The sequence below is a fragment of the Hippocampus bargibanti genome, linkage group LG07, assembly GCF_051943395.1.
Source record: "Hippocampus bargibanti isolate YZ-2025 linkage group LG07, ASM5194339v1, whole genome shotgun sequence".
Lineage (NCBI taxonomy): Eukaryota > Metazoa > Chordata > Actinopteri > Syngnathiformes > Syngnathidae > Hippocampus > Hippocampus bargibanti.
Window position 1 is genome coordinate 18153772 of NC_142740.1, and position 27860 is coordinate 18181631.

The window sequence follows — 27860 nt, forward strand, 5'->3', positions numbered from 1 at the left end:
TTTCGCATTTTCAGGTGGAATTTATTTATGTATCTCATCCATCGCATTTTGAGCCAAAGTGGACGTCACTGTAACTAAAGGGAAAAAAACACTTGAGGTGAAGAGTCAAATATCCCTCAGTGTTCACAACTTGAGCAAAAAAAATCTTAAATGAACTGGAGTAGCACAAAAAAACAGCAATGTTCCCATCTTTTTTGGGGTTTGTTTCCAATGTCCCCTTGCAAGTAATGCATACAGAACAGAACATCATCATTATGGACAAAGGGGCCCAGAAGAGGAACAAAAAGCCACACAATCATTTGTTCATAAATGCCTTCAGTTTACATAGAAACATATTCATCGGATTGTTCTATGTACTTTCAACAAACATTGCTGATAACTCTTGGATTGCATTAATATATTTCCATCAGTGTGTTCCGATGCTATGGCTTCTGTGGCCCTTAACTGGTTCGTACAATGAAGAAATGGACCAAACTCAATTGAAATGAGTGCAGATCATCAAACGTGACCATCTGAGGCTTTCTAAATATTTTACACTATTGCCAGAACGAAAAATAAAAAAGAGAATATATGTATCGTATGTATATCTATATTTATATATAAACAACAGTTATAACTAGTTGCAGGCAAGCAGAGAACGTTTTCCCCGCCCAATTAAGGTTCAACCATTCCACTAACATCTTCGTCATCCTCATCAGGGTGCCAGACTCTTGGAGGGGGCTTGCTTTCTTCAACCAGATTCCCTGAGATGTTAAACTCTGTTTTATATGTGAAAAGGGTATTATTAGATTTAAAGACCCCCGAAGATGGGAGTGGCCCGGTTGAGAACCTGGGCTGAACCTGTTCAGGTGCTCTACAAAAGCCTGGGTACATTATAGGTGCTTTCCGTTTAATTTCATTCGTTCCCATTGTTTTACAGTCGGATGCATAGTAGCATACACAATGCCATCGGCGGTCAGTCAGTCCAAGGCTCGGTGTACAAGTGGTCTTTGCTAAAGAGTTCTTATGAAGACTCTGCAGTGTGCGTTCAATCATAATGCATGTAGTGCGGGAAAGGCGGGGGGACAGGAGGACGTGTCCTTGGACGGGTGTATGTGATGCTCTTCTCAGGGTCGAGGGGAGGCTAGTCTCTTTAAAAGTGGCTCGTCATAAACCCAACACTCTCCGTCCTCGTGGAATAGCTGGAGACACACAGAGAAGCAACACGTTGTGGCAGATGAATCCATTAGAGAGTTTCCTTCCCCAAGAGGGAATTCAAGAATCGTAGTCAAAACAGCCGTCGCTAAATGAAACCTCGGTAGATTAAAATGTGGACGGGGCTCACCCTGGTCTCCCACTGTTGCTCGTTTTCTTTCCTCTCCCTGGCTTCTACTCTCTGTTTCTCCTCCAGCCGATGTTTGGCTTCTGTTGCGGCGTCGATATCTTTGAGTTTTAGGTTGAGGGTCACGTCTCTCCAAAGTCTGTCAAGTTGAAGGGAGGAGAAAAGCCATGGTTCATTTGTCTTTCTTTCCACATGAGTTTTGCGACACACAAGGCCGCCAAAAATGTCCCACCTTCGAGACTCGTACGCGAGCTGATCTTCCAGTTTCCTGACTTTCTTCTTAAAGATGGCCATCCTCTTAGTGTCAATGAACGATGTGTTCTCCTGCAATAAATAGATTTCATATTCCGCTATTTATTTTTGCTTTCCTGCTTGTCATTTGAATAATAATTATACAGTGACCGTGATGTTGCCTCTGATGTTGTGTGTGAAAACTGAAACAATGAATTGCCTTTCGATGAGATTCAAATCACATTAGATTCAAATGCAATGAGCAACAATGGCTGCTCTTCGACGTCAGAATAATAAAAAAACATTTTCGGCTACAGTGGAGAATGGTTAAAGGTTGAACAAGTCAGAAATCAAAGCTACAAAAATTACAAACATTAGCGTCAGGGTGAAAGCTTGTCTCTCATCAGCGGGACAAGAAATGTATTTTGACATGAGTAGTCTTGTGAAAGCCGGAGGGATAACTCACCCCTGTGGCCCATTTGGCAAACATCACTCCGTTCCATTCGCCTTCAATGGAGCAGAAGGACTTCTTATCATTCGGTGCACTGCAATAGACCATCAGCAATACAGTAGTGATGTTATTCCCTCGATACCACCCCAAAAAATGCCAAGGGGCTTATAAAGTCTGGAAATGAATCAGGATTTTTCTTACAAAATCTCCGCTGTGATTCTGTGCTTCTTGCCTCCGTAGAAGGGTTTGGTGTGGAACACAATGTTGGCGCTGTAGCCCGATTTGGAGCATGAGATGTTGCACTCCCCACCTAACTCCACCCAGGGTACGGTCAAAATGGACCTGCATGAAGGTCTCACATCAGTCAAAGGTGCGTTGACGATATGGCCGTGGAGAAATGGCAAAGCACGCACCTGCCGTATCCGTTGGGGAAGTTGAGGATGTAATGTTCATCGTGCTCTAAACATGACACACAGCCTGCACGGAAAGTGTCATCGATTCAGTGCAAAATAAGACAGGGAACAGGGAAAGTACATGAAAAATCAAACATACCTTGTCCAATATTATAAACGCCTATCGACATGCCAAGGAACTTTGACTTGGTCCAGATGTGAGCATTGAATTGGATTTTCTTACTTAAACATTCTGCATAGAATGCAGAAACTGCAACAAGAGGAGACAAAGAAATTCAAGAATTTGGAAATTTTGTCCGGCAAGTATCAGAGCTGAACTTGTGCAACACCTGTAAGTCTGATTAAAATTCGACAAAATTACTTTCATAATGATTATGTATATTTGTTTTACTTGAGTTTGCAACAAACTCAAATGTTTCAATATGGTGAGAATCAAACACTATACACCCCCCAAAAATCTCAGATAACGTTCGACTGTGTTTGGCGATGGAAGACAACCACTCACTGGGTGGATGATGAGAGACCTGCTCTGCCACAAAAGACACATTGTTGGGTGAAGACCATGGAACCGGACCCTCTGATAATATGTCCTGCACAGGAGCAGTGCAAGATGACTGAAAACAGAAGATGGCACATTATAGACTGCATAGGAGTCTCAAGAAAGAGAGAAAGAGAGAGTGAGAGATAGAGAGAGAGAGAGAGAGAAACAGAGACAGAAAGAGTGACAGACAGAAAGAGAGACAGACGGAGTGAGAGAAAGAGCGACAGAAAGAGAGGCAAAAAGAGAGAGACAAAACAAGGGAGACAGAAAGAGAGACAAAGAGAGACAAGAGACAAAAAGAGAGAGACGGAAAGGCATGAAAAGAGAGACAGAAAGAGAGAAAGGCAGTGACAGAAAGAGAGAAAGGCAGTGACAGAAAGAGAGACAGAAGAAAGAGAGAGAGACAGAAAAAGAGACAGATTGAAAGAGAGAGAGAGCTTAGTTCACCACGTTATTGGAGGGGTCCTGAGTCTTCCAAGGCAGATCCCAGTGACAGAAGAAGACCTCTCCCAGGATGGGGTTGTAAGGCTTCTTGGCCACCGAGCCTTTCCTGCCCGCGTGGAAGGCTGATAGGTACCATTTGACCACTTGAACCATGCGATCACGGGGATCCGGCTGCTCTGCGATACTGCCGGAAATCAAAGGATTGCATGACTACGCATAGAGATAAGCTTTGAATAATTTGAACAAACAGACTCAGAAAGATCTCAGTTATCAATGACGTGTTCGCTTCCCCAACGTAAACTCAACTTTCCATGCTCAATGCTGAACTTTCATTGGGGGACATATGCAAATTACAAGTAACATATCAGACAAACATTCTCCCTTGTTTGCATGCCGTGCTTTTCGGCCGGACCTCCGTGGACATTTTTTGACTAAGACACCTCCCTGTGTAAACAATAGGTACTTTGTTATTCCTCCACGAACTGAGACAACTGTAACTTTATTCAAGGACATTCTCATCAGGATGGAGCAGATCCTGTATTATCAGTTAACAAGCTCCTTCAATTTGGCCTTGATTCTGTGTGCTCTACTGTTATCCCAGCTGCGAGAGGCGACATGCCCCAGGGGAGCAACGCATACAACAAAATTAAACTTTTAAACATGATGACTTTGTGTTTGTCTAGTCTCCATCAATATGTAAATGAATACAGAATCCAATGATCATTAAAAAGTTCTCCGTGATATTGCATCCGCGTTGGTAGAAAATGGTTTTGCTCTTGGTTTAACCCAAGTTTCAAGAACTGACATCATTTGAAATCCAAATATCTGGGAAATGTACTCAACAAAGAAAATAAAACAGCTTTGACGTTGAATAAGATATTCCCACAATTTCAAAATGTATTTTAGCAAGGATTTGTTCAGTATTCATCCATGTCACAGAAATATTACTAACTGACTAACTAACTACGAAATGTTTTAAATCGTCATAAAGCATGTGTCTCCTTTCCACACATCAGTTTAAATGTTGACAAAAGATGTCAAATATTTAACTACTACATACAGAAATGCAAATTTTCTCGATCAACGTGTTAGAAGGAATCAGTACACGAGAAGCACACCAGCCATGATAAAGTTAAAGGACAGTTACCTTACAAATAAGTCGGGATGTGCAAAGAAGTCGGCATACATTTCTAACAAAGATCTCCTTTCTAGGATGAAGGTAGGCAGAACCACCTGAGGATTAGGATGGAAACAAACTGCGGCTCAGAAGCAAATCCAAACAGCCGACTGATGGTAGTCATGAGTTAAAAAGCTCACAGCACCGTTTGGCATAGAAAGAACACCGGGTGCCGTTACCTTGGTGAGATCCATGCCCAGACGGACTTGCGAGAGCAGGTGCATGATGACGCTTTTGTGCTCCTCCACGGATTCGCCCTCACCGTCATCGTCACGGTCGTCATGGCTGTCAAACGGATCTGAGCACAACAGTCTGTCAAGTAGCTGTGTGAAAAATTTAAAAATCCAAACCAAATGTTTTTTTAACCTGGTTCGGTTGTGCCATTTGACATGGTTGAGTTGAGTGATTCTGTTGTGTCGGGTCTCTTCAATGCTGTTTCTTCATTGCTGAGGGGTGAGGCAGCTGGAGGACCTGAGGGACTGAGAGCATCGGGACGGTAACGTTGGGACAAATGACACAGGGGATAAGTAAACCGCTCAGTAAAGTGTGGGATGTTACAGTGACGTGAATTTGTAGCAGCCACTCACTTCATATGTTTGGGGGAAGTGGTGTTTTGGTAGAACTCGTCTGCGTCGTAGAACTCGTCTTCGCTGGAGGAATATGAGAAGTCTGGCACCGAGTGCGAGGGGAGGGGGATGAGAGATGGAGAGGTGACGCCGCTGTTGGGGCCTGATGGGCCACTCCCTGACACAAGCATGAGCTAAGTGTTAGAAGGCTACACATAACGACACAATGTCATCAAGCCTAAATGGGACATTGAGCAGTCTTCTGGCAAAGTGTCAAAATGACGCCTTTTTCCAGTATGCTGCTTTCAGAAAGAAAGATCAGAAAGCCTTTAATGGTCCCACAGTGGGACAGAACAGGATGCAACTCAGGGCAGAGCGATATGGCCTGAAGCCCCCTCTCCTTACAAAAATTCAATTTCTGATTTTCCCATATTGGCAGATTTTAAAACGAGCTCCATGTGAAATCAGGGAGGATGCATCTTGACCTACAGAAGCTGCAAAAAATAACTGGAAAAAACCTATTTGCAATAACCCCAGCAAAAAAAAGAACGGATAAAATGACCTTTGCAAAAAAAAAAAAAAACAACAACAACAACAACAAAACTAATAAGCAAACATAAAACTGAAATCAATTGATAACATGGATTAACTGTACTAAAAAATGAACACAGAGCAGGGTTTGCACGTTTGGATTATTTCACTCAAGCAAAAATACGAAGTAATAGCTCACCTGTGCTCTTGGGAGTTGGAGTCTGCAAACTGCCCATAACGGTGACGACAGGACCAACAGGTAAGGTCGAAGGTCGCTGGTCTGATTTACACACCTGAGCAGTATCTTTGGTGCCAAAATAAAAATATACAGGAAGAGGAAAGTAGACTTTATAGCTTCTAAGAAGCTTTGATATGATGTACTGAACTAAATGGTGTGTTGAATTGACTCCATTTTATTTTGTTAAGTGGTTGTGCATTTAAAAATCATCCGGTTCCAAACGATTTAATTTCATAAAATGCTTCTACAAAATAAAATGTAGTAAATTCTATACACCGTTTTTTGTTGTTGTAGATAGAAGGTGCGTAGGCAATCATGTCCGAGAGCTACCTGTGGGGAGAGTGGTCTGTGTTGGCATCGTGGTGTTGGCTACAAGAGTGTCCAGAGGCGGCTGGTAGATCCCATCCACAGGGTTGATGGTGCTCTATGGGAAAATCGATTGGTCATATTATATCATGTATGGACATATGCCGGACATCGTGACTGGTCGATATTAATATCTATAACCACATATGCCTGGAGGCAAAGCTTCACTGAAGGGATATTATTCACTCTTGACTGGGGACCAACCTATGCTCGACTAAATGTGTGAACGTTTATATGGCCCCACCTCCTGCAAGGGCAGATCAATTCCCTTTCGCTCCACTTACCAGAATGACAGATATGAACAGATTTCATGAATCAATATGCAAACAGCAAGCAGCAAAATAATTGACAGTACCTTTTGAACTCTGGACAACCCTCCCAAAACAGTTAATTGATCAACGCCTAAAATCAGTTACACGTTGACAACCAGGCGGTGAGAATCAGCCGAGGCTTTGTCTTCTGTGGTGTACAGCCATTAGCGGGTATGCTACCCCAAAGATAGGAGCCCTGAAAATGTGTTAGCCTGTCATTGGTTATTCCCGACTGCCCCACCGATAAATATACAACACACAAAAAGAAAAATTACATTATTCTGCTCACTCGTGGGTCAAAAAAGTCTCCATGATTTTTATTAAAGGGAATGATTATCTTCCTGACAGAAAATTGGCATCATTGTCACTTTTTTCACCGTGAAACCTTTCTGAACAAAAAATGAAAAAATAGCCATTCAGTAGACCGTAATGCATCTTTTAACACACTTATTTTGTCATTAAAGATGTGATCTTATGTTTAGCCGCTTGAGATGATTTTGCATTGTTGTTCACCGTCATAATGGCAAAACAAGACAAAATATAATGTAACCCCTTCTGGTTTAGGGGGTCAAGCACAATTAGAATTGTCAGAAACAATTGTGAATGCTTAGATTCAAAGATTCATACTTATATTGACGTGTACTGAAGAAAAATTGTGAAGTGATAACGTAAGTAGCTTGAAAAGTAAGAGCACACATCAATATTTTATGTATAAATAATAACACCCAGGCATGCACGCAGGCGCATACACACACAAACACACGCACGCACGCTCGATTTTAATCACAAGGTGGATGAAATCCAACCGGCCATATGTGCACATGAGAGGCAGATGTCACAGATGTTGAAATGGTATTCAAGGCGTGATTGTATATTTAGCTCAGTTTATGGAAAAAAAAAACAAAATATGATCATCATTTATAGACAGAGCACACAGTGCTATTTATTGATAATCCTGTACGCTACGTGTCTTGGAGATTAAGAAGACCTACAATGACATGACTCCAGCATCACGATCAACACCAATTTATCATCCAGTACAACAAGTACACACTGATTTTATTGAAGCGCACGTGAGTATTGTTGGGAATGGCCAATATTGGTTAAAAACAGTTTTTGTGGTGTTCCGGAAAGATTCCAGCTTCATAAGCTTTATTTGAGATACATCTTCTTTTCCTTTCGGCTTTTCCCCTCAGGGGTCGCCACAGCGAATCAATGTCCTCCATCTATCCCGGTTTTGTGCATCCTCTTCTCTCACACCAGCTACCTTCATGTCCTCTCTGACCACATCCATAAACCTCCTCTTCGGTCTTCCTCTCGATCTCCTGCCTGGCAGTTCAAGGCTCAGCATCCTTCTGCCGATATAGTCACTCTCTCTCCTCTGGACATGTCCAAACCATCTCAGTCTGGCCTCTCTGACTTTCTCTCCAAAGCCTCTAATATGAGTTGTCCCTCTGATATACTTATTCCTGGATCCTATCCAACTTGGTCACTCCCAAAGAAAACCTCAACATCTTCAGCTCTGCTACCTCCAGCTCTGCTTCCTGTCTTTTCTTCAGTGGCACTGTCTCCAGTCCAAACATCATGGCTGTTCAAGGCTCAGCATCCTTCTGCCGATATAGTCACTCTCTCTCCTCTGGACATGTTCAAACCATCTCAGTCTGGCCTCTCTGACTTTCTCTCCAAAGCCTCTAATATGAGTTGTCCCTCTGATATACTTATTCCTGGATCCTATCCAACCTGGTCACTCCCAAAGAAAACCTCAACATCTTCAGCTCTGCTACCTCCAGCTCTGCTTCCTGTCTTTTCTTCAGTGGCACTGTCTCCAGTCCAAACATCATGGCTGTTCAAGGCTCAGCATCCTTCTGCCGATATAGTCACTCTCTCTCCTCTGGACATGTCCAAACCATCTCAGTCTGGCCTCTCTGACTTTCTCTCCAAAGCCTCTAATATGAGTTGTCCCTCTGATATACTTATTCCTGGATCCTATCCAACCTGGTCACTCCCAAAGAAAACCTCAACATCTTCAGCTCTGCTACCTCCAGCTGTGCTTCCTGTCTTTTCTTCAGTGGCACTGTCTCCAGTCCAAACATCATGGCTGGTCTCACCAGTGTTTTATACACTTTTCCTTTCATCCTAGCTGAAACCCTTCTATCACACATCACACCTGACATTTTTCTCCAGCCGCTCCAGCCTGCCTGGACACGCTTCTTCACCTCTTTTCCACACTCTCCATTGCTCTGGACAGTTGACCCCAAGTACTTAAAATCCTCCACCTTCTGTATCTCATCTCCCTGTAGCATCACTCTTGCACTTGGATCCCTCTCATTCACACACATATATTCTGTCTTGCTGCGACTGATCTTCATTCCTTGTGTGTTAACCCGGGCCTCGACCGATCCGGTATGGGATTCAGAGGTTTGATTCGCATATTAGTTTTGGCATTTTTTTTTTTACGTCAGATGACCTTTCTGACACAACCCTCTATATTTATCCGGGCTTGGGACCGGCACAATAAGACACTGGCTTGTGCCCCTTGTGGCTACATTTCATTTGAGATACATGTAGGGAAAAAATAAGTTTTATCTGCCTGAATATGTCTGAGTTGTAAAAAATTACATTACATTATACTCCGAGTATGGATGAGACCGGCATAGACATTAAAGTGCTCGAAGGATGGCTGCATAGCCATTAATTAGTGCCAGATGGGTCAATATGTAGGCATCGTGCGGAGGACAAATCAATGGTGCATTTGTTGACTCCGGTGCAGTGCAGCCTTCCCACAGTGGGCCCCGCACACAATGCATGCAAACACGTCATGGACAAACAATGAACATTTGTTCCCTAACACATATAAACACACGATCGAGAGTAGTTCCCAACCAGTAGTAAGAAAGACTAAATCACAGATGAAATCAAGAAAACGATTTCAAAAGATCAAGAGGAAATAGTGTCAGATGTGAGGAAAGGGGAAAAAAATTTACATAATGACGGCATGCACTAAGAGATTCCGTCATATCCTCTTGCCTACAGTGTGGTGAATTCAGTGGAAAAAGAAAGTTAGCAGTAGGTTTGATTTCAATCCATGTCATGGACAGAGAATGTCAAAACTTACTATAAGTCCGTTTGCGTGTTGCTGTTCGTTACTTTGGTCCTTAAAATTTTAAGAAGACAATGTTAGACTACTGACGTAGATTTCATGTCATTTAGCAACTTGCCACATGTAGCAATCCTTTCATCACATCAAAATTCGTAAATAAGTACATGGTAAATAGAATCGTATTACATCTTAAGGCTATTTTTCATGTTGATGTGATGAAATGATTACTTGGGTTGTATTCTCAATGCCCGCTGGCCCAAAAAGCAACCTAAAGCCGGGAACTACCCCAGAAATACAAACAGATGTGGTGGTCACTTGATGATGACAGGGAAATGTCACACCCAAGCAGCAAACACCCAAAAATAAAGCTAAACAAAAGAAAAAAAAGCCAGCAGGTAGTCAAGTGCCACACTTACCTTGGCAATTTGCAGCAGAACTATACAGTGCTTGATGGACTCGACCATACTCTGAAATCAAAAAGCCAGCGTAAAAAGGAAATCCGTAAGCAAGAACTGAAATACAGGAAGGAAAGTGTGTTAAGTTTGGACTTACACAAGTAGTCTCCCTCAAAATTTCAATTTTCTGAAACACAACATGTGAGATGCTATAAAATCCAACATGAAGAAAAGAGTTGAATAAATAATTTGATATTATGTTCTGTCCTTGGGAGTTTAGGGGGAGGATGTTGATGACCAATAGGCTATGCTGGTGAAACGCACTTAAACAGAAAACAGTGTGCAATTCCAGCAATACCCAGCTTTAATTCCTCACTGGACACTGGACACCGGACAACTGGACAGCGAGCAAACTTGACTGCATGCCGATTTTGTCTGCACACATTCATAAGTTGCTTTGAGCAGTTCTTTGTTTTTTTTTAGCTTTTTCAAATGAACATTTTTGAAACGAGGGGCAGGGGGAATCTTTTTTGATCATTCATGATCAGCCTGCTGTTGGTGTATTTGGCCAGGCCTATGATGGTGGCCAGAAAAAAGGAGCAGATACCCAGGCTTGCATTTGCTGGTACTCACTGTGCGTGATTCATCCTCTTTGCAGTCCTTGATCTTCTCATCAAAAAGCTGGGAGAACGACAGAAATCGCAATTAATTCACTGTCTGCATTTTGTGGTACTACAACATACATCTCGAAGTTTCTGCTTATATTGCTTCAGTTCCAGCGCTAAATTTTTGTTTTAAGCGCCGATACCATTCCAGACTTTGAAGCCTAAAAAAGGTGAACAACCTTATCTTGATGGAGACCGTAAGGCAGAAATACCGGGATGTCATTTGAACGAATGTCATAAATACAATCAGGACAGAGTGACACTTAAGGAATGTAAGAAATGTAAGTCAAGTACTACACTTAAAGGACAACCGACACAATTTTTTGGTTTCCTAACTGACATCTAAAATACCCAAAACACGCAGACTGATATTTTTAGTCAAATGAAAAACACCAACAAAAATGACTTACAATGTTCAAAAACGACTTCAAAATGAAACCGGAAATGGCCAGTTTGAGAAGGTCCCGCCCCAAGACGAATATCAAATAGTAGTCTTGGTGCAATACACAACGGTTCACCATCGCGTCATTTATGTATTTTCCTTCTAATTTCGCCATCAACACGGATCAACACGAAGTTTTCAGACCAAACAAAGTACCGCAAAATGCATTGTGTGTCGCTTTCTCGGTCAGGGGTGTTCCAAACGTGACGTCACGTGGGGATCGGCATCAACTCGAAAACAAGACTTCCTGAATATTCAGCGGGAGTCTTAAAACCTAAAATATAGCTATATGCGATAGAATCTTTGTAAAATACGCTCAGTCGAAGTCATTTGAATTGATTTTACAAATGATGGATACAACTTGTACGGAGGCATCGGTTGTCCTTTAAAGCACTCCAATTTTCAAGTGACTTGTATGTGCATTGTCACCCATTTCATAGCAGTTAGGAAAGTAGACACGATTTAAAATATCTCAGTAAGTGCAGTTTTAAGATTTCCACAGTTATAACCTGGAATAGACTTTTTCAGATTAGATTGAGTTATATCACTTTTTAACAGCGTTTTTCACAGCATTTCATATCCACAGCCATACAAACGCTGTGTCTTGTTAAGAGCTGTCACTGTAGAATATTTTAGTGATTCTATTGATTATGCCATTAATTAATAATAGTTTTTAATTAATAAGAAATTTTGATCAACATTTATTTTGCGTATGAGTGGATTACAAAACCCCACAATTAGTTTATTTTGCAACTACTTCTTGCTTAGTGACAAAACTACTTGCATCTTAGTGACAAAAACAAAAACTATAAATAAATAAATATCAGATGCTGTATACTCAATCTGTCTGCTCTTGTTTTACGTCGGTGAGTAACACCCACCGAAAGCATTTCGTAATTTGTATAAAAGGGATCAACCGACAAGTAGACAAGTAGACACAACGCATGCGCTCACACTATAAATACACTTTAAATGGACCACTTCAAAAACAAATTCACAGAACAAATTGAGAACCAGCCGTTTTATATCTGCAAAGGATTACGGTAATGATGAAATTCAAGGTTCTACCCGAGACACAAAAAAAGATGGCAACTTTAACAGCCAAGTTGGATGTACTGCATGTCAATGAGTTCAGATCTGTGTGCTTCAAGAGGGTATTTGCTGTTTTACCTTTAACTGGTCAATCAGAATCTGTAGATAGGCATCAGCTTCGGAAAGTTTTCTGTCAAAGTCTTGGACACTAGGTACAAATTCCACCTCTGTCTCCTGTGTTTAGAAAAAGACATTTAAAAAAAGGTTAGCAGATTACAATGCACAATCCATTGAAATGTCTACCATGCTGTTCTATTTGGACTTGCTATGCATTTGCAGTCAAAATGAACAGAGTAATGTACATGATGTGTGTCATGTCTTGGATGTGTATGTTTTGTTTTGTAAATATATATCATTGCATACATAAATATCAACCGTTTGGGAGAATCTTTTAGCAACACACACCACCATTGTTCATACAAGCACCTTTGCTTGGAGCTTGGCCGATACAACAGACAAGCACGTCTGTCTGGGATCAGAGCATTCAGGTTCTGACAAACACAATCAAGGCAACCAAGACCGTGGGGTTGAAAGTGTTTTGTGTGCGCGCGAATTGACCGTTCTGCACATAATTGTTGGTTGATTAAAAACAGACTTAATCCAGGCACGGAGCAATCCAGTTAGGGACAATTTAATTACATAATCAGCATTATAAGGTCATTGCAAGATAAATGGCAAAGGGGTGCAAATTGGGGCATCTGTCTTGCTTTCATTTAAAGGACAACCGACGTCTCCGGACAAGTTGTGTCCATAATTTGTAAAATGGCTTCAAATGACTTCTACTGAGTGTATTTTACAAAGATTCCACCGCATATAGCTATATTTTACGTTTTAAGACTTGCGCTGAATATTCCGGAAGTCTGGTTTTTGAGTTGGTGACGAGTCCTCACCCTACGTCACTGAAGGAACACCCCTGACCGGAAAAATGACACACAGTAGCAGTCCTTCCATCACATCAATGCATTTTGATGTACTTTGGTCTGAAAACGTCATCTAGGACCAAAAAGAGGCAGAAGAGGGCGACAAAGCTCCATGTAAGGAATTAATCAGCCTGTGGAAACGGGCTGATTAATTCCTTACACGGCTTTGTCGCCATTTTTCTGCCTTTTTTGGGTGCGACGTTTCCCACCCTTGATGCCTCAAAATGACACTGAATAAATTATTTTATCGATTGCAAACATGTATGCTTTCCTCTTCAGAACTATTTGAATCATATTCATAATTGGATGAGTAACAAGAAAGCATATTCTCCAAATCTAAAGCCATTGTTTTGATTCTCGAACAAGGCAAGACGTCTTGCCGTGACACCACGAACATGGGGGCGGGACCTTCTGAAACTGGCCAATTCCGGTTTCAAATTGAAGTACTTTTTAGACACTTAAGTCATTTTTATTGGTGTTTTGAATTTGACTAAAAATATCATACTGCGTGTTTTGGGTATTTTAGATGCTATAAGAAGTTTTTCTGATGTCAGTTAGGAAACAAAAATGTGACGTCGGTTGTCCTTTAAGTACTATACAGTGGAAACTCTGAAGTCCTATTGCAACATGGTAGAAATTTGGAGTGCGGGGAAAATGTTCTGGGAAAATATTCCCAAAAATCAAAAGGTATCATTATTGTGAAAGGCATCAGATCGGCAGCGACCACCCGAACGGAATCAGTGAGTCTAACAAGGAAAAGCGTGATTATAACCTTTAAAACAGAAATGCTACTATGTGCATCACGACTGACATGAAAATAAGGAGACTTGCATGGCAAAACCAACCGTTTTTACTTAGAGCAACTTATGTGTTGAGCAATACAACACATCCTGATTTATATAGCACTTTCACAACAGCTGTAGCTGTAACAAAGCGCTGAACAAAACAGTTAAAAAAAGTGAAATAATAAACATAACATATAACACAAAACATGGACAGTCCGAATCACTTTTCCCTCGTACGCTTTGTTGTTGAAAGCAGTTTAAGATGAAAGTGGCGAGATTCAAAGTATTCTTTCACCAGTGCTAGTCGCTGGAAGTTTCACTCTTACCAGAAAAACTCAGCTGGCAGTGCAGATTTATGTGCACACACAAGACTTCCTAAAAATAACTACACACCTACACGCACAGACTTACTTGCCTCAACAACAGAAAATATATCCAAAACCATTTCACAACAAGAACAACAGCAGATGTTGAGTCTGCTGAGCAGCAAAGCCATACATTGCACAGCAGCAGTCACATGGAATCCAATCACGTAATCAAACCTTTGTAGCCGATATCCCTGCTCTGATTTTGTTTGGTCGCTCAGTGCCAGCGTGTCGTGGACCCGCAGGGCTTTTTCCTCTTGCTAAAGTGCATCTTAAGGGGACGTGAAGAAAAGCCATGAGCAACCAAACACCGCCCTGTCATCTATTTCAAAATAAAAAAGTGCACTCTCTTTATAGGGAACAAAGTCTGTGTTAGCCAAACGTCCATCAAGCTTGTGGCTAACTGGACAAACTTCCTCAAGGGGGGGGCAAAGGTGATTTCAACTGTCAACATGATGACAAAATGTAGGTGTCTGCATTGGAGCCTGAACAAAAAGAAATGCAAAACAAAACTACTGAGGTCATTTAGTTGATTAAATGCGCTGAAAACTGTTATAATATAAAATGCCGTACATATCCAAACCATGCAATCATTTTGACAACCTAAACAAATATGCATGGTGAAGGTTTTACATATCCTGTACATCCAACAGTTGATGTTTGGGGTTGCAATTTGGACTCAGGCACTCTTATATGGAGTATCCATACTCTCCTTGTGCTTTCATGGGTTTTCTATAGGTGCTCTGGCTTCCTCACAAATTCCAAAACATTTATTTATGCCTGAGGACTCAAAATGAGCCAAGGTGCTTTTCGATTATTTTGTATTAAAACACTCCCTTAAGTTGTTTTTGTAATTGTTGTTTTTGTAATTTGTAAATTTTCTCACACACAAAAAAACAAGATTTTAAATCTTGTAACTGTTTGAAGCCTGTGTGTGGCAAAACGTTAACAAGTTCAAGTCGGGCTATTCACCAACGTAAATTGAATTGTGAATTGCTCCTCCACCCAGCAGTCAAATATGTTATTAAAAAAAACAGATAATAAAAAGTAATTAATTAATCACCGAGTCCAGTCACTTCTTTGAGTTTGCAGGGTATTTTTTTTCAGGGAAACAGTCAGTCACTAGTGAGTCAAGACATATAATAACAATGCTACTTTTTTTACACTGTAACCAAGATTTTGCAGACACGTCACATGCTTGCCCCTGCATTCCCCCTTATTCCACGGAAGAAGTCAAATCGGTGAGCGCTGGTGGCAAATTCATATTGGGAATATTTTAACAATTACCTTAGAAAGACATTACACACAAAAACAAATTCACAGCACCAGACTTGACAAACAGAACTATTCACACACTGGCCTTTTTGTGTTTATCTTTTCATGTTTGTCCCAACGAGGCACTGCAGCCGCTTAAGCTGTTGCTGTGATGCCAAACTGTTCTTGGGTGTTACTTACATGGTTCTGCCCTCCAATAGACATGTTTAAACTTTGCACATCTAGTCCATCAGCCATGTAAACCTGACACAGGATTTTTCTTCTTCTTGTGCACAACCATTTTCCTCCTACAACAGCAAACAAGGCACCTCACTCTGGTCTAAATTGCCACTCTTTTTCACTCCTGCTCTTTCTTAAAGGAACAATAAACTCTACCTTTGCGCTGCACCGCAATACGACAATCTTCACTGCGGGAACCTTCGGATCGAGTTAGTTGATCCTGTCTTATCTTCTATCAGTAGGACGTTTAAAATGAGACGAAGTTAATCCATGACCCTCCCCTGGCAGGAAAGGCAGACTTCCTTTCACATAGGCAGTGGAGAAAACACACGAAAGGAGCAGCAAACACTGACAGGGGCAAGTATCACTAACGTTTGCTCCTATTGGCTGAAACAGTCGGGGGCAGATGTTTGGTTGGACTAGCAAGCAGCTCTCAGATTGGAAAGTTTGGGTCACATGATGCTGTGACAGCAGCATAGGCCTCCTGTGTGTGTGTGTGTCTAATGAGCAATGCACTTAAACTCATCAGAAGGCTTTACACCTCAATGGGTGGCGCTGGTGGTGAGCAAATAAAGAAAAGCAAGGGGGAGAAAGGCAAACATGAACACTCAAGCTTTTAATATGATGGAATAAAAATGCAATTAGGTTTTAGGGAAGAGAAAGTAAGCAAGTAAGTAATCTTGGTCATATATCAACCAATAAATGAATTGAAAAAAAACTCGCATTTGCCGAACATGCCAACCCTCCCTAATCCCCCCCCCCCCCCAAAAAAAAAAAAAAAAAAAAAAACAATTCTGTCACACCAGACCTTCCATGTCGTGGTCGTGACACACCAACTCGGCAGCCCTTTATTGTGTCACACTACAAAAGGTAACGCAGTTTCTTTTACAACGCATGACTCAAAGGATTGGCCAGGACTGTGTCCGTTTGTCTGCGACATGTCTATCAGGTACAAAGTTGGCAAAAAACGTGTAGTCTGAGCGACGCATAAGACTGAGACACTCCCACAACCTGGAGGATATGTACTGTACATCATTCTTTCCAGTGCTAAATTCTAAACTACCAACAGGGAAAAATGCATTTGCAGACATTCAAAGAAAACCCGGAAATGAGTTTTACTGTGTCAGAATTAAAAGGATTAAAAACACACACTAACAGACAAATATTTATAAAAAAGACATGCACGATTTCTTACCCGGAGTTGGAGGGTGTGCCGCAGGATCGTTCCCTCTAAGGCGTGGATCCACTTCTCTCGCTCGTCTGCATCTCTGGCTGTGGCCACAAGCATACAGACACGCCCTGTGAGTTATATTTCTCACATGGATTTATCAGTAGACATTATATACTTTGACATTGAAAAATGCAGCTTGTGATAAGACAATCCAAGCAGATATTTTTAGGACCATGTTTCAATTCAGCAATGCAAGACAATCAGCACTGTAAGGTCAGATGCTTGAAATGTTTATCTTTGGGTGAAATAGAGCATGACAAAGCTGCACCCTCATTGTACACACACACACACACACACACACACACACACACACACACACACACACACACACACACACACACACACACACACACACACACACACACACACGCGCGCACACACGCACGCGCGCACACACACACACACACACACACACACACACACACACGCGCGCACACACACGCACACACAAGACCCTCTGGCTGACATTGAACATTGACCCAAAACAAGACGATAATGTGCTCAACCCATTTGTTTAAATTTATTATAGAACCGGTCTTAAAAAAACATCCATCCATCCATCCATCCATCTTCTGCCGCTTATCCGGGGTCGGGTCGCGGGGGCAGCAGCTTCAGTAGGGAAGCCCAGACTTCCCTCTCCCCAGCCACTTCTTCCAGCTCGTCCTGGCGGATCCCGAGGCGTTCCCATGCCAGCTGGGAGACATAGTCTCTCCAGCGTGTTCTGGGTCGTCCCCGGGGTCTCCTGCCAGTGGGGCATGCCCGGAACACCTCGCGAGGGAGACGTCCCGGGGGCATCCTAATCAGATGCCCGAGCCACCTCATCTGGCTCCTCTCGATGTGGAGGAGAAGCGGCTCGACTTTGAGCCCCTCCCGGATGACCGAGCTTCTCACCTTATCTCTAAGGGAGAGCCCGGACACCCGACGGAGAAAGCTCATTTCGGTCGCTTGCATCCGGGATCTCGTTCTCGTTAAAAAAACATCCACCATAATAATGTGCTTTGCTGTGGACTATTTCAATTTTAACTGGGAAATTCACTGAAATGTAATAATGAATTCAATGTTGGCTTCTCATGAGCAAAAACATGACATACAAAGAAAAACAATTATTGTGAGGAATGGCTTTGTGCATTTGCAAGTTCCCAAAGATAGGAAAATGCCCTGAATGCACCATGTTGTCTGTGTTTTGATGAACGGGTAGGTGGCTACGAAGACCATTTTAAGAAGTTGAATGAATAAAAGTTTTGAAATCAATGAATAATGTTATTAATTGTGAGATCAACATCGATTCCAGACAACGGCAATTGTTGTTTCCTTTCCCCAATGCCCCATAATCGCTCAGCCCTAGTTTGCAGAAATGTTTAGAACAGGAATAAGAAATTTCACACTGAATTGACCTTTTTAACAGAAACGTGTTCCGCTTCATCAGGCTGCTCGGAGAATTAAGGAAAAACATTTTGAGGAAAACTGTTACTGGTGTATGAGTACTAATCATTGCAGAAATGTATTCTCCCTCTCTCCCCTCCATTTTGGCGGTCTAATCCATTTTATATCAGCAATCGTAAGATTAAGACAGGGCATCAGTTGATGGATTGATGAGTTAAGACAGGTTGAACAGTGCAGAGAAGCTTTTTTTAAACAAATGAGACAGACAGTTGAGGCTTGGGTCAACCCACTCAGAGTCCCTCTCTTTTCTTCTCGCTTCAGCCTATATAGACTCTCGTGAGGAAGAGGTTACTGAGGCTAATGTAATTTTGCTCCACTCTCGATTAAAGTAGTACTGCGGCCTTGCCATAGGTTTTGCAAGAGAACAATAGAAGCTTGGACAGACACATTTTTGAATTTATTTCCGAGACACATTATGTATTAAAAAGAACACACAGATGCATGAAAGGTCTGCTTTTTAATGCACAGCATGAAACTAAGAGCCTCAACCTCGTTCGGAAAATGTTTTTTTTCTTCAACTCTTGTTAAATATGAAATTAGATTAAAAAAGACCTAAACTGACCCAATAATTTGTGTCGCATTGGTATCTCAGCAGGAACAACTAGTTATATATTGAAGAGGATAAATTGATTAATTCTTCTCACGACAGGTTAAACGTGGCTTTTCTGTGTAATGTTTTCACTGTGCACACGTAATGGCAGGCATTCCTAACTCAGAAAAAAACATTGTTTTATCATGCTTTGTGAATTTTAGAGGAAAAAATATAAAGTTTAAAAGGTAAAATAAACATTGCGGTCAGCAAAACACACGAATGGGAGCGTTTTGTGTGTAAAGAGGTCAGGCTATTTATTGAATTTAATATTTCCGTTTAAAGTGCTTAGCGCCCACCCCTTTCTTTCCTCATCCCTCCATCTTTCCACCAGATGATGTTTGTGTGCATGCTCTTGGGGGATGGAGAACAATATAAACACTGCTAAGACCCACACTGTGCTGCAATGACAATGCAGCATATTAGGATAACCATCAATGCTGATCACGTGTGCTCATTTGGGCTGAATGGCTCATGGGTAACTACCAGACAAAATGCTGAGGGGGGAAAAAAGTGATTGAAAATTGAGCCCATGTGGGTCATATCACGACACGGCACGGAACAGTTAAGAGGTTTTTTGCTGTTGACTAAAGTGGAAAGTGAAGACAGGAAGGATGGCGATGGTAGATAACAGGAGGTGAATGAGAGTGGAGGAAAGGGGGAGGCTAAAAGGCTCTCAGGTAACTCAGACACCGTCGGCAGAGAGGGGGTGATTAATTATGGATCCTCCTCTAAATAAAAGCACAGTAGAGACGGAGATGCAATTGAAGCTGGCACAGCAACTGAATAACAACTACACTTCTGCTTATAAACTGGATCGTCCCACAAGAGGTATTGTGCATTAATCCCAGAAAAAACTTCGTTAGCTAAAGAACAATTTGACAGGGGTCTGTGTGAGGTAAAAAAAGCACACAGTGCTATATTCATAGTCCTGAGGATTGAAAGAGAGTGACAGTCCAGCACCCTAAAACCAGGATCATTTTACTGCGGCAGAAGAATCTCCTCGGCACAACATCCTGTGCATCAAATCTCCTAGCTAAAGCCTGTCTTAATGTACGACGCATACCTGATGCTAATTTTCTCCTCATTCCTCCAACAACAGCAAATGGGGATAGCCTCTTGTCAGTTTGGACATTAAAATGACCGCCATCATCCACCAGGGGAAATCATTTCACAGAAGGTGTCTTCATTTTAGGGAATGTTATCTGTAAAAAGGGAAACGTACTGAGCAGAATCATACTGCCTGCGAACAAAACTCAAAGGCAAAGTTAAATCCAAAATGTTCTTTAGAATAATATGTTGTATGAGCCCTCATGAGTCGAAACATGGCATTCGGACTAATATTGTGATTGTGGAGTGTTACTTAAGTCGTCTACTTGTTTTTATTAATCACAGAGATGGCGATTTTGCCACATGGTGTTGAAAGGAAATTATACCACAGGGCCTAAGGACACTGCTTGTGAATGTCACATGGCCAAATCCAGAAAATAGGTGAGCCATGACGGTCGTTACCCAAGCCCTTTGGCACTGTGAAATCCTTATCTGTGGAAAGCAAGTGGCAAAATGGCCGCCAGATGGATAAAACAAGCGGATATTGCGGCTTAATTAATATTCCTAAATTGAACAATTAATCAGAAGTACAGTTTTGGCTAGTGTGTGGCGCAAAGCACATATAGTAACAAATATTAACTTCACTTATCCTTTATTGAATAGAGAAGGCCAGTTAAGATTCTGAGAAAAGTTATCATACTGTTACTTTAAACATATTTGTGCACAATTATTTCCGCCCTGAAAATGTCTCCACCAAATAAACTAGAGCACAGTCATACCTTCTCAATTAGCCAACAATAGGTTTATGTATAAAATTGCACATAGCCTATTCATTATCACACCTGACTACAACAATACCCTTGAGCTGCAACAACAAAACCAATATGCCCAAGCAACACAGGACACACCGCTCTGCCTGAACTATAAATCCCGGATGACAGGTCATCAAAATCCTCTCCTCTCCGTCTTAGTTGTTGAAATGCATGTCGACCAAGCCGAGGGTGGTTTTCTCCTTACCCTTCCGTTTGTAGAACCACAGCATGCAGCTTCGGAAAACAGACATGGGAGAGGGCATGGAGGATGTGAGAGGGGCGGGGAGCCCATGGAGTGTGGCGAGTGGTTGCCGGTGATGAAAGGGGAGATGAGGTGGTAGAGAGTGCAAAGAAAAATGTACACCACTGGAGGGATGCGAGAACGAATGCAAAGGAAATGGGACTGCTGCAAGCTCAAAACCTGTTGGGGTGACCGGCTCGAGAAGAGGAAAAGGTTGGCACAGCTTGGATGCGGTTGCCGAGGGGTGAGGCAGTTGCTTGGAGCAATTCCTATCCCATGGGTCAGACAAACTGTTTTTTTTTTGTTTGATTTGTTTTTTAACGGTGCCAGGAGCAGCAGGCTTCTAGTGAAGGACGAGTAGAGGCGACAGCCAGGAGAGACCTGAGCTCAGCTTCTAGCTCAGCAGTATTCCCTTATTAGTCCCGGAGGTGCAGCTGCAACACATACAAGCAGCAATCTTCGCACTCAGTCGCAGTCAGGAGTGCTGAGGAAAACAGATTCCTTCCTTGTTTCTTTTCCCGGAATCTACGCAGTGGGCAGCGGAACACATCTCCTTCATCCAACTTCATGAGGCTCGGCCATGTTCCACTGATCAGGAGAAAAAGCTTCAAATTGCTCATAGCATGCTTCTACTGTGCACGCTTCCTGGCATTCGACAAGACTGATCCAAGTGTTTCATAAGACAGGGCGGGAAAGGGAGCAAGAGTGAGAGAGACTGATGGAGCAAGCGAGCAAATAAACAGCAGCAGGATGGGGGGGTAGACCACAGAGAAAGAGCAATGGAAAAAGACGGCCAAATTAATTAAAAGGGGGTCAGCTCACCTTGGAAATGGAAAGTCTTCTGGTCCACTGTAATGGTGAATGTGCTGTCGTCCTCGTCATCGATGCCGATCACAGCGCCCTGAGATAGAGGAAAGAGAGCGTTAGCGAGACACGACCCACTTCACTTTGCTCTCTTTAAGAAATTACCTTTCCTTCACTCTCAACTCCTTCAAGAAAAACTCATCCCCTCCTGCCATAGCTTTCTCCCTCACACACACAACATCTCTGTGCCCTTTGGAGTGACGGAGGGAGGAAAAAGTACGAAGAGGAGGGGGTGGGATTTTGAAAAGCAGAGGAGGAGAAAGGCGGGTAGAGGAGGAGAGGAACAGACACACAAGGGACAGCCAGCCAACAGATTAAAAGGACTGCAGAGGAACACGACTGCTGGCAACCTAACTGGATGTGGGTGTGTGACTCACAGCTGCTTACTGTACAAACCAAGAAAGGGTCTGTAAATTGGAAACTTCTGACGGCTGGGCACGAACTCAGGAGCTTAACGTTTCATATTTATGTTGTCATATTTCTGACCAATGGTAACAATTCTGACAGATTTTCACAAAACTCGTCAAATGCATGGTATATATTTAAGAATAACTTGTTTCTTTCTGATAAGACTCCAGGAATCTTTGACACATGACTGTCAAGTACTCCCCTTTAGTTGTTTCGCAGTTTGCAAGCGCCCTTTAATGCACATCCCCACCTCCTACAAAATTGGAGTAAATTATTAACGACTACCCATAAAAATACAAGTAGTATGTAGAGGACGGTACAACTTCCAAGGTCCTGGTGGCTGCTGGAAAAAGTGTGTGTGTTTTAGTCTGCCGGGGCGGTTTAGCGGTGTCTTCTCACTTTATGATGTACAAAAGTGAGGACCGAGATGTTCTCTTGGATTGGGAGGGGCTGGTGTTCAGAAGGCAGGAATGCGCAGGAACACTCCAAGATGGGTGAATGGAGTAAAACACCACTTTAAAAGTGTTCTTAGTGTGGAACGAGCATTTTAACTCATGTACTGCAATTCCCGAATGCATTCTGGAATTGAAAATATGACGTAGAGCGCTATTCCAGAATTTGTTCGGGTTGTGTTTTTTCTTGCTGGGGTGCCGATAAAGCCAGACCTGCGGGATTTTTTTCCCCCTTTGATAAGGGGGCAGCAATTCCCTTTTTTCCCATGTTAGCACTTTTTTACAGCTTCAGCTGTTATTAAATCACGATATAAACCAATATGTATGTATTACATTGTATTTTGGACAGCCAACCTCATTTCAAGCTCTATTACTCCAGTTAGATATAATTTAGGAATTAACTCTTTTTTTCTGGTGAAAGAAGAGAGTCTAAGGTTTCTTACGCTGCATTGAATGTTTATTTAGTCCTACACCTCAATATTCTGTGAGTCCTGGAATTCGAGTGACAATGACAAAGACCCTGGCACTGGAGTGGACACATTTTTGCACAGCTGGCAGTGAATGAGTTAATATGGCTAAAACATCAACACATTTTATTTTGCCTGATTTGTCATTGTTAATACAATGAAATGCATTTTACGGCATAGAGGCAACGCGTAGGCCCATATGAGTAGCCAGCAGGCCTGCCTGCTCAAACTGCTCACCAAGGGTGATTAAAGGAGTGTTGGCAAAGTGAGCATTTTCAAAAGGAATACTTTCAAAGATGTATGTAAAAAAAGGCTGTAGATTCACATTTGTTTACTTCCTTGTGAAATCATTGATAATAATTGTGAGCAACTATTAACATCATCAATGTCTTCCTATGGGCAAATGTTTTCCTTTCGGCTTTTCCCTTCAAGGGGTCGTCGCCTCAGCAAATCAGTGTCCTCCATCCTCAGAGGTTCGATCCGCAAATATCAATGAATATTAACGTCATTTAAGGTAATTTCAGATACCTGAATAAAACTGGTAACCAATTGCATTACTTAATACAATACAAAAGACTGGTGATCGGTGCTCTACATGCTGCTTTCTTAGAAATCTTTTGACAGGGATTAAATATCTCCCCATCGCTCCAACAAAAGATGAACTATAGTTACATAGAAATAACCAAGGTTCGTACAAGTGAATCACAGAAGATAAACAGAGTCTGATTAACTGGAGTATAAATAAAATACAATTGATGGCATTTATAGTGAATGTAAAAAAAGTAATGTGGTGAAAAAGATTAAAGTTCATCAGAGATTAAGTAAAATAATTCCATAATATCTGTAAAATATGTAGCCTTCACTGTTATTAGTGCAATGGAATGTAATAATATTTACTGGCTATGTTACGGTTGACCTAGTACAAACAGAAGGAATGTTACCAACCATAAAGGACCAAATCATAAATTGGGATCAATAAATGACTGCAGGGCACAAAGTTAATCATTTATTGAAGGGCAATAATGTAGTACTCTGAACTGTAACCTCTTCATATCAATGGTTTGTTTATGTTGTTGCTTTTGTGTGTGTGTGTGTGTGTGTGTGTGTGTGTGTGTGTGTCGTATGTTCACAACTTTACATTCAAACAAGCGAAGTATTCAAAGCTATAACTGAATGAGACTGTCTTTCCCAACTTGTGTGAAATGTGCAGCACAGTGTAAATTGGTTTGACAAAGAATTTGCTGTTATATCTTGCCAAGGTTACATGGTAGGACAAAAACCGCTACAGCCTCCTCCCAACCAAGACAACAGTGTAAACTATGTGCATATCATGTTACAGAGCTCCACGCGTTGGAATGCATGTAGAATCGTCAATGTCGTGAATTTGGATCATTTTTATTTTAGGATTACATAATGATTATTGGCCATCTATAACATACTGCCATCTAATGGCGAAATGGCAGACACAACAAAACATTGAGGCTGTCAAATTGGACTTAGTTGTGGAGATAATTAGCCAGGGGCGGCGTATTTAGTAATTTGGGGCTGAAAGGAAAACCAGTCACGGGGGTGCTACATCTATGTATTATAAATATTTGGAAAATTATTGTTGAACATCAACTAAAAGATGTGAATTTATGACAATAGTCCAATTTCCCGAGCTAAGCAGAGTCCTAAAAATCCTTCTTGAGGATTATTATCTAACAAGTGAATAAATTATATTTGTACTTTGATCAGCAATGAAAGTATGTTTTACGCTTCTTTGTGAGTGAAAAAAAAACTCGCCACCATTGTCATACTCCATTTCTTCTGGCCATGGTGCTATGCTATTAGGAATAGCGTCTGGCTGATACTGTTGTCGATTTCGCACATTTGGAGGCTATGATTAATAGGCGCGTAAGAACGCGTTGTCACATGACATGGGATTGCACACTCGGTTACCATCATACTTACTACTTTTTCATTTGGTTGTTTTAAATTTGTGGCCTCTTATATTGCCATCGTAGGAAGGCGAGGACTCCCTTCTTCACCATGTTTGTGGAGGGTTGCATGTAAATGCATCTCGATCACAATGAATCCCGTGCAAGTGACTTATGGAGCCCATTGTAACTAACATGTTGGTGTAGTTATTTAGCGTGTGAAATGTCTGAAATCATTCCAAAACAAAAGGTTTATTCTGGAAATTGTTTGACTGAAACTGTCATGTCTTCACTTCCAGCAGAGCTGGTTTTTAATTATACATGATTTAGTCAATAACATGCAGATTTTTGGCATTCATGAGTCAATCTACTACTTTCATTCATTTCATCACTTTGCTGCTGTGAAATGTAAATTCTTCCACTGCGAGACTAATAAAGGCAAATTCAAATCCACTTCAAATAGCGGGGTTAACTATAGACAATAAATATATTTAAAATTAAACACCCTCCAGGTTGGCTCAGTTGTCCAATTGTTAGCGGGATGACCTCACAGTGTAGAGGTACCAAGTTCAACTCCAGCTCTGACCTCCCCGTGTACGTGCATGTTCTAACGAACTGCCTAGCTGCTGCCATGTACAATGTAGCGAAATGTTCTACCAACTAGGCGACAGTCTCAGAGAGTATAGAAGCATGATAACTGAATATGTTGGTTAAGATATTACAAACAAGTTTCATCTTGTATGTGTTGAAAATCATGAAGTGTTTGTCTGGCTACATTGTGCTTGTAGTTTTCAATGTCATGTACCAGTGACTTATTTTTCTAGCCACACTACAACTATTTAATTGAAACGTTTTGGGATTGGAGAAGGATAGAAGTGTGGAATGTATGCCATTCACTTTGAAAAACTTACCCGAAGTCGCACACAGCCTCTTCTGGACCCTCTCATCATCTTGTCCTTTGACTGAGGAAAACAAATAGAACAAGCTTGTATAAACCTGTACTTACAAAACTGGGTTACCATAAACCATGCATAACCATTTCCGGTGGATGAATTCTAAGCAAAGCTGGAATTAAACGGTGATGATGCGTTCAGAAAGTAAACAGCAAACAAACTCTTAATCTGTGGGAAAAAAAAATGAAGCCTTCATGACTTCCTCGTGTCTCCTGGCATGACAGACATCTTATGAGGTACGGTTTCTGTCAATAAACCACAAGCACAATTTCTGTATTTCTTGATGGCGTTCTGCATCATGCACCATTTCATGCACACATCCAAAGATTCGTGTGCATTCAGGTTAAAGGAGTTTCGAGAGAATCCCAGCTCTTCGAAAAGTATGTTTCTGAAGGATTCATTGTTTATAATAACATTGACATTGTATAGATAACCCCCTTTGGCATTAACGTAGTACTTTGATGTGGCAGCTTGGACTTTTTGCCAATGTGCGGGTTCCTCATCGCCATGTTATATATACTAAACAAACAAGTAACGTTCGCTGTCGACTCCTCCCACTGCGTGTCGCCTTAAATTCAACTAGTACAACGAGTAAACTGAGTACTGTCATACATTAACATATAGTATTAACAATGAACACAATTCTGTACAGCTGACGCCCCAAAACATTAAAAATTATATGCTGTGTAGGTTTAAAACAGCTGGTCGATATCCGCTTTTGCTAACAATTTAGCTATACGGAAGTACTGAGGAAATGCTGCCACCGGATTGGTCAATTGGACTTCACCCAGCATCGTAACTGGTCCATGTGACGATCCGTCAACAAGCAGACTTGCCTGTTGTTGTCCGCGACTCCCAACTCCTGACTAACACCAAAGCCCCCCCCCCCCCATCACAACCAGCGTCAACTCCTAGTATATCGCCGGCCGCCCGCAGTGAGACGTTTCTGAGTCCCAAACGGGAGAGAATCTACGTACCGTGTAGTAGGACAGCAGACCGGCATTGTAGTCTAACACAAACCACCGGTACTGCCAACCTTTCATGACGTTGGTCCACTTGCTCAGTGGCCCTTCCATGATGGACGCCATCTTGACAACACTGACGCCTGGGAGGAGTCGGTTATGCTCGACAGTGACGTCACGAAAAGTTGTTATATCAATAAAGTTAAATAAACGATATTTTCCGCGTAAATTCGTGTTTTCAACGAGATATACCGGAGTCGAATGCGTTTGATGTCAATATACAAATTACACCACAGTAAAATACGTCTGTGTAAGCTCTCAGTCGTACAGGAGTGGTCCATCGATGAGAAGGTTTCTTCAGCCGTCATCTGTACAAATGTGAAGGTTTCGGACGTTTCGCCTCCTATCCAAGAGCTTCGTCAGCGAACTAAAGTCTGACTGGTCGTATCGGCCCTATTTATATATCGCTAATGTCCAGACATGGTGGCGCCGGACACAGCTATGATAGGTCCCTACTCTCAGGTTGGGGGGGGCAGAGGACCAATCCCTGTGGCCCCACTGATTGTTCCTACATTCCTGACTAACGACTGGCCTATTACAACTTTCGTAATGCTGATGAGG

General features: G+C 41.8%; 1 protein-coding gene across 6 annotated transcripts; it reads right to left on the reverse strand.

Annotated features, from left to right (window-relative positions):
• osbpl9 (oxysterol binding protein-like 9) lies at positions 1-27380 on the reverse strand. 6 transcript variants are annotated; one of them, XM_089000367.1, is made up of 24 exons: positions 27255-27380; positions 26236-26286; positions 22037-22115; positions 17044-17120; positions 12363-12458; positions 10719-10766; positions 10243-10272; positions 10107-10157; positions 9706-9744; positions 6244-6337; positions 5875-5979; positions 5166-5322; positions 4945-5057; positions 4758-4876; positions 4549-4634; positions 3405-3585; positions 2922-3030; positions 2556-2666; positions 2417-2480; positions 2205-2345; positions 2019-2097; positions 1554-1645; positions 1325-1460; positions 1-1181 (listed from the first exon to the last, which is right to left on the reverse strand). In XM_089000367.1, the coding sequence occupies exons 1-24, from the start codon at positions 27363-27365 to the stop codon at positions 1107-1109; spliced, it is 2244 nt and encodes a 747-aa protein (XP_088856493.1). In that variant the 5' UTR covers positions 27366-27380; the 3' UTR covers positions 1-1106. The 6 variants fall into 6 exon arrangements, with proteins under 6 accessions (XP_088856493.1, XP_088856492.1, XP_088856497.1 ...); XM_089000366.1 differs by having other exon boundaries at positions 17044-17147; XM_089000371.1 differs by lacking the exons at positions 26236-26286; positions 27255-27380 and adding exons at positions 20178-20316; positions 22184-22321.
• Positions 27381-27860: the final 480 nt, after the last annotated feature.